The sequence below is a fragment of the Gekko japonicus genome, unplaced genomic scaffold (assembly GCF_001447785.1).
Source record: "Gekko japonicus isolate JY-2015 unplaced genomic scaffold, Gekko_japonicus_V1.1 scaffold1128, whole genome shotgun sequence".
Classification (NCBI taxonomy): Eukaryota; Metazoa; Chordata; class Lepidosauria; order Squamata; family Gekkonidae; genus Gekko; species Gekko japonicus.
The window spans coordinates 45888-58489 of NW_015177046.1; the positions used below are offsets into that span (position 1 = coordinate 45888).

At 40.8% G+C, this 12602-nt stretch overlaps 1 protein-coding gene across 1 annotated transcript in view; it reads right to left on the bottom strand.

Annotated features, from left to right (window-relative positions):
- Positions 1-1187: 1187 nt before the first annotated feature.
- Positions 1188-12602, bottom strand: part of CDH7 (cadherin 7) — a 166658-nt gene continuing 155243 nt past the window's right edge. Inside the window, exon 11 of the mRNA XM_015428089.1 lies at positions 1188-1681. Coding sequence (XP_015283575.1) covers positions 1188-1681 — 494 coding nt within the window. The remainder of the gene's footprint in view (positions 1682-12602) is intronic.

Below are 12602 nucleotides of genomic sequence, written 5' to 3' on the forward strand. Positions count from 1 at the left end.
TGATGGAAGGAGCAGGTTTGTTTAAATTGCTGGAACACATAGAATGGATGACCTTGAAAACTACAACTTGTGTTATAGACTGCCTCTATAGTTTCCTTTTGAAAATGCAAAGTAAAAACATTTTATTCAAATCTCTCTCAGACATAGTAATGGCTCAGAAGAACAATGGCAGTGGCGTGTCCTTGTAGCAATGTTCCACTCTGAGAGATGAACGACGGGCTCAATTGCTTCACTGTAATTTCTGTATTTCCATGCTTCATTTCCTTCCTGTAGCCGAGACTGGAGGAAAAAAACCAGCATGTTCTCAAGCATCTAATACCATGATGCAGTATAATAAACCTGAATGAAGTGGAGATCGGAACTCCAGAATAAACATACTTTTACATGTCAAGATTTTATTTAAAAACAAAGCAAAAAAAATGTCTCCTGTACTAATCAGAAGAGATCATTAACAAAAACAATAAATAGACAGCAACGTCCGCCCATACCTACAGAGGCATCACAACACTGCAAGAATTACTTCCCAGCTAATTGTCTGATGTGGCCTGGAAACAATTTTAATAAGGCAATAGTACGTGTTGCAGATTTTCACAATAGGAGTTGCAATCTGTTTTCAGAATTACCCAGATATTTACAGATTCTTTTGGACTAAATAGCTTTTAAACCAACTTTTAAAACAAGTCATTGTGATGGATATTTCTGAGCCAGCAAACTGCATGCAGTGCTGTAAATAAAATACTTAACTTTGCATCAGTAGTACACAATATATTGTAATATTGTTGTACGTGGTAGATTTTTTCCACTCCTTATTCCCTTTCTCCCCACTAAGCAGAGACTCTGCAGTGTGGTCTTGGCAGTACTGAGAAGGCATCTATAGGGTATCATTGGCTCATTGAGGTCACAGTGCACTACTTACTCTTAGAGGTTAGTTGCCTCTGCAGGTATATGAGTGTTGCTATCTATTTGCACATGGCCAAGCATCTTAAAATGTTACCGAAAATACCACTGGATGCTCAGAATCTGTGTGTTCAGTGCAGTCCCTAGGACAAAGTTCTAATGAAGATATGCTTCACCAAGGCAAAAAAAAAGAAGTTAAAAATGGAGAAATATTTACAGGTTTTCATAGTCCGAATATTGAGTTTTTATTTTATTTTCCTTTAGTGCATTGTCATAGAAAGGTTTGAAGGCTATGAATACAAATTTTCTGGTCCAGTTCCATACATATCTGCAAGTCGTTTAAAACGAGGCCCCCAGTCACTGAGGTAATCGTAATTCTGGTCAGAGTTTGAACTGATAGAATCTAAAGAGCTGAGTGACTCAGCCACTGAACCATTTCCCTCAAATGCATATGTCTGCAGGGAATCGTAGGGGGGTGCACAAGGATCCACATCAGCCTCCTTTAGTCTTTCCCAAATAAATTCTCTAAAAATGACGTTATCTGGAATGCTTTTAAATGATGGTCTACTCAAGAACTGAATCTCTGGAGTCACATCCCTCCTGGTCTTGGTGTCTCGGATGATGTTGAGGTTCCTCAAGGCAGCCATATCAAAGGCTTCTGTGTCTTCTTCTCCACCTCCCTCGTCATCATATCTGACTATATTTTCCCTGATATCTCTCTCTTCATCGAAAACAAGGGGCTCTTTTTTCCGCCTTCTCATTGTAACAATCAGCAGGACAAGCACTGTAAGTAAATATGAATTATTATTAAACACCTACTTACAATGAAGATATTCCAAAACATAGGCATGATAGAAACCTTCTGCCAATGTGGTGGTCACATGAGTTGATTTTTTAAAATTTGCAGACAGGTTCTAAAATGCCTTTAAGACCAAGAGCGTTTAGACATTAAGGAATCTATTACACCCTCCACCTGATTTAATGTCTTTATATTTAATTCTGTATCCTGCACTGGCTGCTGAAACATAAATTTTAAGAGCCAATTCGGGATGAATATTACAACCTCACAGCCATGAAATAAAAAGAGACCTTTTTCTGAACTCTTAATTGCCCAAGTGATAAAAAGCACATTCATAAACATACCACATGTAATTTAACTGTCACAGTTTGGAAAGTGACTCCATTATTGTAGTATATGGGGATAAGCCGTCTGATGAAGTATCCAATCTTTGATTGGGAAATTCAGAATTGTTAAGTAATATCTGGCATAAGTCTTGGTTTGTACATTAAAAGCATCTCTCTAATAGATAACACTTTTCTTTAATGTGTGAAGTACTGCACCATGTACCTGTGAATTATGTCTAATGAGAACTGGAAATGCTGTTGGAGTTTATTAGATCAGCCCATGACAGTATGGGGTAATAATTTTGAAATTTCTATACTTAGAGAATTTCTTGTTAGCTTTAGTGCCAAAATGAATATTTGGAGAGCAAGCCAACATCCTGCTGTATTATACATTCCTAATAATCTGAGACTAGTTTTGTGCAAAAATAAAATCTGAGTCCCATTATTCACATTTCAAAGTACACATACACAAAACTTTGAGTGAGTTTTAAAAACGAATAGTTTAATTTATTTGCATACATATTTCTAGCCCCATTGGGGTGGGGGTGGGGAGCTCATGATAGTCCATATTGTGGTGGAGCAAAAGTAGAAAACTGGAGAAACTAAAATGCATCACAGTAGAGATAAAATAATTGTTTCCCCATAGTTAATACCCTGACCGGGCTAGCCCAATTTCATCAGATCTCAGAAGATAAGCAGGGTTGGCCCTGGTTAGTACCTGGTTGGGAGGTCACCAGGAAGTCCAGGGTTGCTATGCAGAGACAGGCAAACTACCTCTGTTCTTCTCTTGCCTTGAAAACCCTACAGGGTTACCATGAGGCAGCTGCAACTTGATGGCACTTTCCACCATTATGGTTAATAATGAGTGAGACAGACGGTTGTTGCTGAGACTTATATATGGCACTTATGGGCAATTAGAACAGCACAATTAGCAGAAAGTATCTTCCCCCTGAACTCATGCCTGGAAGTATGCAATACAGCTAATAACATTACTTCGCTGGAACAAACAAAAACTATTTTCCATGGGGAGCTCTACCATATGGATCAGAGCATTTAAATAATGGCTCCACAAGCGGCTTTGCTAGATGTGTCTGTAAATCTGAGGGAACCCTTAAGATTGCTGAAAAATTGTACAAACTTCATAAATATGGAGAGCTGCTGTCAGTCAATCCAGGTGACTCTTAAGTATGGAAGCCAGAGATCAATGGTGCCAATTCTTATGTTGGCCACTCCTAGTCCAAAACTGTCTATAGGGAGAAGAAATGAAAAGAAAGAAGAAAGACTTTTGGATCCTGGTTTGCCCTATATGAGACAAATGATAAATGATAATACTAAGATTTATCTTACGGCTCACATTCACAAAATGAGTCTTTTCTAATTTAGACTTTTGCCCACACTGGGGTGGTACTACAGCGGCATTATTGAGCAGTTATTATCTCCTCTATACTTGAGTGCAAATGTGCTTTCACACCGTGACATGTTTGGCAGGTTTCACTAGGGGACTTAAATACCTGCTAATAAGTGCAAAATATATGAAACTCAGTAGATCTGCCTGCCTAGAGGTACAATAAAAATCAAGATAAAATGAATGTTTTATGTGGTTATGCCTTGCACAGCCCACGATTGCTTGAAGCCAAGAAAAATATGAAGTCTTTGAAAGGTTAAACATTTTAGCATTTAAATGGCTTTAAGAGAATATTAATTTCTAATCACTCCAACTGCTCCTGAACAATAATTTTTAACCTCTACATGAATAAATGCCACTTTAGCAGCTTTGCCAGAGCCATGGCAATGTCTGCACAACCAGTTACTGAAAATTCCATTGCAAGAACAGTTGGGTTTGAATGGGAGCTATTTTAAACCAGGCTTTTTAAAAAAAAATCTCATTTTTGAAACAAGGCAGTAATTAGTGTCTGGCTGAATGGCCAGGAAGGCTAATATTCAGGATTGTTCATTAGACTTACTCGTAATGAACACTTGCAACCTTTTAGAACAGAAAATCAGCCACTGCTACCAATTAACCCTCTGCCACATAGTCAAGTCTCATCGTACTTGAGATTCTAAAGGAGCTGGGTAAAAAAAAATGTGAGTGGTCCAAGGTCATCCAGTGCACTAAATGGCTAAGTGGAGATTTGAACCTGGGTATTCCTGTGTCAGTGATAAAACCTCTATTTGTGAAGGCTGATCTGGGATACTTCCCCCACCACTCATGCTAATCATCAGTTATCACTCAATGGTACATATTTCCTAAACATGGGTACTTCCATTGTTGCCGCACACACAGCTGTTTTTGTTGTAAGTCAAAACATCGTTTTTTGACCTCCCCACAAAATTACTCTGCATCTATTTCCAAGAAGTACCAACTATCCATGCTCTGTTAAAGACATTGATGGGGTCCGAACTGGCAGAGACTGACCAAGAGAGAGATCTTGGAGTCGTAGTAGATAACTCAATGAGTGTGCGACTACAATAAAAAAGGCCTGTGCTATGCTGGGGATTATTAGGAAGGGAATTAAAAACAAATCAGCCAATATCATAATGCCCCTGTATAAATCAATGGTGCGACCTCATTTGGAGTACTGTGTACAGTTCTGGTCACCACACCTCAAAAAGGATATTATAGCATTGGAAAAAGTTCAGAAAATGGCAACTAGAATGATAAAAGGGTTGGAACACTTTCCCTGTGAAGAAAGGTTAAAGCGCTTGGGGCTCTTTAGCTCAGAGAAATGACGGCTGAGGGGTGACATGATCAAGGTTTATAAGAGTATGCATGGGATAGAGCAGATTGAGAAAGAGGTACTTTTCTCCCTTTCTCACAATACAAGAACTCATAGGCACTCAATGAAATTGCTGAGCAGTTGGGTTAGAACAGATAAAAGGAAGTACTTCTTCACCCAAAGATTGATTAACACATGGAATTCACTGCCACAGGAGGTGGTGGTGGCTACATGGACAGCTTCAAGAGGGAATCAGATAAGCATATGGAGCAGAAGTCCATCAGTGGCTATTAGCCACAATAGATAGGAGATCTCAGTCTGGGGCAAGTGATGCACTGTATTCTTGGTGCTGGGGGGGGGCAACAGTGGAAGGGCTTCTAGTGTCTTGGCTCCACTGCTGGACCTCCTGATGGCACCTGGTATTTTTGGCCACTGTGTAAGGGAGTGTTGGAATAGATGGGCCATTGGCCTGATCCAGCATTGGCTTCTCTTACGTACTTATGAAATGGCTGTTAGGACACTGTGTAGGGAGGCTTTTTTTAAAAAAAACCCCACTTGTCTCTGTAAATATAATGCAACAAAATCACGTGAATTCCAGAAACAGTGACACATGACTGAAGAAAAAGCAAGTTCTCTGTGTGCCCATAAAAAAGATAGCTACTATTATGTTAAATGGTTATTATAAAAGCAATTACTATTGTGTCTCTGTGATGTTAACTGGGGGAAAAATACATTTAAATTGAAATGTAACTCTCTGAGGCATTAAAGGTTTTTCTCACTTATTTCTTTAAAGAATCATGTGCTGCATAAAGAGAGTGACACACAGCATGATGTTTTTCATGTGCTTTTGTACAATACATTCATTTTGTAGGGATTTATTTTTGTTCCTATTTGGAAACAATTATATGGTTATCTAGGAACCCAGGGGGGTCCGTAACTGCTTTGTTCTCTATGTCCACCTTCATGGTTCCTGCTCCAGGGCTGGCAAAGGCCTCTGATGAAGAGAGGGGAGCCTGTTAACTATGTTAACTACACCTTGTTCCCCCTCCTCTCTTCCCAAATCTCTCCTCCACAACCTGGAGAAGACCTGGCGCCTCCTCCTTGGGCTGCCATTTTGCCCCTTATGTGGGCCAGGCTGTTTTATGGATACCAGGGACTGCCAAAAAGACAAGTAAACGGGTTCTAGATCAAATCAACCCTGAACTCTCCGTAGAAGCTAAAATGACTAAACTGACGTATAATAATACCCCACTTCCTTTTTCTTTAGCTGGGCAGTCCCTTTTCTTATGATTTGTTTCTTTGTCTGTCCCACCCAGTTGTTTAAATGTACAGAAATATAAGCTGGCCCAGCCTAGGGAATTTAGGGCCAACCAAAAATCCTTCATTTGTATATGCTTGATATTGGCACATGAGAGGCAAATGTTAATTCAAAACAAACTGCTTTATTTCACTTCTATGGGGAGATGGTCAGGTAGGTATCAGGTTTCAACTTGGCAGGTGAACAGGCAATAGCTATGAGGTAACTTTCTATAATTATAAACAATAGATAGTTTGTCATAGTTTGGCACAATAAAGTAACCAGTTATACATACAGTTCTTTAAAACTGTGAAGAGAAATCACTGGTCCTTCACTTCTTAGACAAACATGGAGAAACTTATTTCTCATAAAGTTCTTAAAGTCTGTCAAGGCAGGAACATGCACACAAGTTCCAATTTTCCTTCATTATCAATTTGCAGGAATCACCTCCCTTTACTAGGAGGTATTTTCCTCAGGGATTGACTACGTGTTCCACTTCCCTAATTCAGGATCCTACCTCAATCCTTGACTCTGCTTAACTTCTTAACTGAACAACCTGCCACTCTCAACTGTCATTCTTAACTGGAACTCTCAGCTGTAGAATTCTATTTGAACCCCCTGTCAATCAAGTTTCTCAGATTGGGCTAAGACATTAAACATTAACTGTGTGTTACATAAGGCTATCATACTTTAGTCACATTATGAGAAGACAAGACTCACTGAAAAAGTCAATAATTCTAAGAAAAGTTGAAAGCAGCAGGAAAATAGGAATACCCAACATGAGATGGATTGACTCAATCAAGGAGGATATGGCCCTCAGTCTGCAAGACTGAGGTCATTAATTCCTAGGGACACCATAAGTCAAAAGCAATTTGATGGCATTTAAGACACACACACACATTAATCATGGACATGCCCAACAGCCTTCCTACACCTGTTCTCCATTTGCCTGATATCCTGGCTAGTCTGGCCCAGCTCCAGGGCTGCTTAATGACGTATAAGAAGTATTCTGGCCCTCTTGCAGTTGGAGTGACCATAAGAGCTGCTGGGGGTCCAAAGGTCAGAGCCAGGGTCATGGCCGCCTGCTGCAGCCTGTGTAAGTCTGAGAGAAGATTTAATCTTGGAACATTTAATACCATTTTTTTAAAAAAATATTTATAGCCAGCATTAAGCCTAAAGATTTCTAAAAACAACAGTTCTATGTGGATCTGTAAGATTTAAAGTCAGCCTATACATTATGCAGAATGAGGCAATAGACTTTTTTAAAAATCTGGACTGTAGTTCCACATTAGTAGATGATAAGGGTGGTGACATGTTTTGCAATGTTATGTCCATGTCGTAGGGATCCCAAGTCCTCCCGGGGGGAATTCCTCCCCGACGTGTGCATCACCCAGAAGTGACGGGAGGACGCCAGGCATGCTGGGGGCGGAGCCACGGCCATACAAGGGAAAACTCTATGGTTTTCCCTTGTATGGCCGTGGCCCCACCCCCAGCATGCCCGGCATCCTCCCGTCACTTCCGGGTGACGTGCGTGCGGCACGCACGCACGCACCAGACGCCAGCCGGGAGCCCCCCACTCCCGGCGAAGATCAACTTGGCAACCCTATCACGTTGTGTTTTCATGGCTATCAGGGTCAGATCCAGGTAGTGATCAGCTGTTCTGGAATCATTTTACAGTCCCTGCTCTCTATTGATGGATCAGCTCATTTTTATTTTTTTATTTATACCGTGCTATTCTCCACAAAGAGAACCCAGATTCTCCACAAAGAGAATCCAGTGTTGAAAGCTGTGGCTAGTTGGCTTAGACTGAGTCGAATTATATTGAATCCAATGAAGACAGAGGTCCTGTGCCTGAGTTGGAGTGGCCCGAGGGTAGGGATCCCACTCCCGACCTTCAATGGGGCACCACTGGTGCCAGCACCAGAGGTTAGGAGTTTGGGAGTGCTCTTGAATGCCTCCTTAACAATAGCGGCCCAGGTAGCAGTCACTGCTAAGTTGGCCTTCTACCATCTTTGCCTGATTCGGCAGTTGGTTTCCTTCCTTGAACACAATGACTTGGCAACAGTGATCCACACAATGGTCCCCTCAAGACTGGATTACTGTAATGCTCTCTACATGGGGCTGCCCTTGTCCCAGATCTGGAAGCTGCAGCTGGTGCAAAACGTGGCAGGCAGGCTGTTGTTGGGCCTCCCTATGCAGGAGCATATCCAGACTGCGCTAAAAGCACTGCACTGGCTGCCTATAGCATAACAAATTCAGTTCAAGGTGCTGGTTCTTACCTTTAAAGCCCTATATGGTCAGGGGTCTACATACCAAAGGACAGCTGTTCCCCCACATGTTCCTCAGAGAGCACTACGATTGGGGTCTCAAAATCACTTGGCCCTTCTGAGCCCCAGAGAAGCAGAAGCCAGGCTGGCTGTGATGAGAGTGGTGGCTCCGTACTGGTGGAATGAGCTCCTGGAGGACATCAGGGCCTTGTGGGTCCTTTTACAGTTCTGTAGGGTCTGTAAGATGGAGGCCATCCACCAGGCTTTCAATTAGGGAGCTGCACCCAAGAAACTGTGGCTCTGGCCCTAATACTAACATCATTGTTAACAGCTAATTTAACTCAGACTATGATGTCAGCTGGCTGTTGCCTGAGGATGCTGCTAATGCCCGCCATCTGATACAAACTGGCACTTCATATTTTATTATATTTATAATTGTATTGTTCTGATTCTATTTAATTTCTATTTTAATTGTTTTACATTTTCTATGTAAGCCGCCCTGAGCCTGCCTTGGCAGGGAGGGCGGGATATAAATAAAATAATTTTTTTTAAAAAATCTTCACAAGTATACTGGAGGCACTCCAATAGGTAGCAGACAAAAAAACCCAAACACTTGCATTGTTTTAAGAGGGTTCTGATGCTTGAGCTGAATAAGTCCTAGAAAGCTGATTAGGCTAAGATCAAACTTCCCAGCTGATTAGGCTAAGATGAAATTCCCAGATCAAGCCCTAGGATCCCTGACAAGAGCTGAATCAGTCCAGGAATAAGATTGTTGTCTTAATATGATTCTAGATAGCAACATGATTGTCATTAACTACATATAAAGTGGTGGAACACCTAATAATGTACTTGATTGCCTAGTATCAGTACCATCACTGATGGTAAGAGATATTCTGTTCTCTCACCATATATGTATGGATTTATTGGCATATCTAGGTGTTTTAGTCAGCACCCCATGTCTTTCATCAGTGAGTGCAATGCGTGAATCCAGATTAGAGTATCACTATTAACCACTGTATTATACTGGTTCTTTCAAGTATGAGGAATTCAGTGGGTGGACAGGGACAAACACTAATGTCCTGGGCAGAACTTTGTAGTGACATGAGAAAGCAGCAAACACAATGCAAGCAAAGATGTGAAATGGCCTTGCTCACACACATTTCTTAAAGAGAGAACAAGGCAACTCATGCATTTTATTATCTAGTATTTTACTGTTCATACAATTAAATCAATTTGTTGTGCTTCTGTATTGGGTTATGTGGTCTGGATAAATAAAGCCAATTTCCAAATATATTGCTATAGATCTGAACTTTTGACACTGTGAGATCAATCAAATATTTATTTGTTTAGAAATTTGCAAGACAGCACGCAAAACTGATGTGTACAAGCTAATGGATTTATTTATTCTTTATTCCATATGGATGCTAGTTTTAAATGAGTCCTGTGGCTGTGTGGCTTTTAATTACTAGCAATTTGCCATTATTCATTTCCTGTATATTAAAAGATCTACTGTGCCCTGATTTGAATTTGAGAAACACCTTGTCAGGAAGGAAAACATCACTTGCAAAGATCTGGAAATGGAGCTGATCATTGCTTGAAGTAAACAACACAGTACTTCTCAACCAGAGACTGTGAAACTATTGTGCCTGCTAGTTAATTTACAAAAAAAGAGTCCCCCTAATCTGGAAATGGAAAACACTTATTGTAAATTAAGGCCACAAGCCAACACAATGGCTGATTGTTTTGTCTAAGCATACATAATTATGGGCTGGACTGTGGTCTAAGGCTTCTGCCTTATATGCACTTTCAACACGACTTACTTCTGAAATAAATATTGATAGGATGGGACTGCAAGACATCTTTGTGAACTGTACTCTGATGCAAGGAACAAACTGTTAGAAGAGGTTGGAACAGTGCACTTGAAAATGTGTATGCTCCCCAGCATGCTCCACATCTAGTTAATTATTTGTATTCTGTTAATTGGAGAGGATTTAGAATTCCCAGCAAATCTAACCACAGTTGAATCTGGTTTGAAAGTTGTTTTTCAGCTACACTGGGGAACTATGGAATATTTGTAACACAAACAGATTTAATATGTGAACTGTGAAAGCTATTTTTGCAGTTTTAACAGCCTAAAAGTCTGTCTGGAGATTTTAGCCTTTTACATTTACCATTCCTCTCCACGGTAGTGCCTTTCTCTGAATAAAACACTGGCTCTCGCAGTCTTGTTGGAGTCTCTGCCTGTCTTTCTCTCTGTTCCTATGCTTGCAAATCCCAGGAGGTCTCAACTGCAGGCCTGAACCCCTAGTTGACAACTCTGTCAAATCTGACAAGCCCAGCTAAATGAAAGGATTCGATGCAGCTAGCAATGGACTCATTGGACTCTCTCTCTATGTTCTGCTTGGGAACTTTTCTCAATATCTGATTGTTAATAATCCAAATAAATGTGTGAATTGATATCAAAATCACAATTTTAAATTGATTTCTAGCTCTTCTTTCAGAGTTACCTGTTCAGCTGAGCTGTTTTGCAGTTAATGTTTAACAAAAAGGTATCTGATAAATGTTAAATTGAACCAGTTCCCTATACTGTATGCCAGTTTTTTTTTCATATTCATAAACAGTATTAAGGAAGCAGAAATAAAAGAAGAAGGGGGATTTCTAGATTATCATGGTTTGATTAAATCAGACATGTCAAACATACAGCCTGGGGCCTGGAACCAGCCCATCCAGGGCTCTTATCTGGTCCGCAAGCAACTGGGGGGAAACCAAGCCAAATGTGGCCCGTAAGGGCCTATATCAGGGTATTATACCCCCTGCTGAGATCCCTCCCTTCCCCAAATGCAGGCCTATCCCAGGGTCTTCTCCCAGATCTCGAGTGATTGCCCAAACCAGAGTTGGCAACCGTAAAGGGCAAGGAGGGTTGGTTTGGTTCCAAGCTCTGCTGAGGCGGGGTATGGGTCACAGTCATTGGTAAAATATCTCCGGTTCCTGGCATTACATTTTATGGCACACATGGGCCGGCCCAACATAGTGACATTTATGTCATATCCAGCCCTCATGACAAATGAGTTCGATACCTCTGGATTAAATAGTAAATAACTTTATACTTGCCAATTGTATCTGTTAAACAGAGGGCTTTGGCCACTATCCAGAGAAGAAAGGAGTGTGCTTAAGCTTACTGATTTCAATGGACTTAACTAGGCTTAATTTGTAGGCTTCAGCTCTCCATAGATGAAAACTGAGGGGAAGCAATTGGTGATGGAGTCCAGCAATACAATCCAGATTCAAATGGAACATAAACAGAAAATGGAAACTGACAAATGGAACATAAACAGAAAATGGAAACATGTAAACTAATGGGAAGGCCAATAACAGACAACATATAATAAATGTACATGTATCATATCACATGTACATAACTTCAGGAACAGTGGTCTCATTTTGCAGCTGAGCAGTTCAGAGTACAGCACCCTTAGATTGTGAACCTATGACAGAGGACTCTTAAGTAGAAATAATAGTTAAGTAAGATGAATGTCTCTGAGCATATCTAGAATATTTCCTCCCTCCATACTGAACAACAGCAGATTCCCTTTCCTCAAAAGACATACCAAAAATGAATATGGTAGCAGGGGAGATGGATATTCAGTGACTTTATATACAATTCACTTCCTGTCCCCTACTCCTTTCCTTCCTTCCAGCAACTCTTTATAAAAACAGGCTGTTCTTCATAGCCTTTTGTTACAGGCAACTTCTCCTCATCTATTCTCCCTCCTCCATGGGCTTAGCTGAGGAGTCTTTTTTTTTCAATTTCAGGCCTGAGTCCCCTAAATACGGGAAGAAATAATAGCTCTAATCATGAAGAGGACCTTTTCCTTGCCACAATGGCACTGTAAATTCATGTCTCCTCACTTACTATGAATTCAGGTGGTGACTGCTCCTTAGCATGCACCTGGGCAAAATCCACAGTCCTCTCTCCTTCTACACTTATTCCTGGCGTTCTTGTCTCTCACTTTCTCTCATTCTAGCAGACCAACTCACATAACAAAGATTATCTGTTCTACTTTACTGAAGCAGACCATTTTCTTGTCCAGACTCTTTCCATCCACTGTTCTGTTCTTCCCACCCATTGCAGTTCTGCCTGGATTTTCCCAGTTTTAGGCCACAATCAGATGTGCAGTTCAATCCGCTGTTGCCCTGTCTCTAATAGGGCCAGATTATTTTGTTACAGAGAATCCTGACTAGACTCACCCCTTTTAGCACTCTTCAAAGCGATTTTACTGGCTGTGGAATGATCAGACA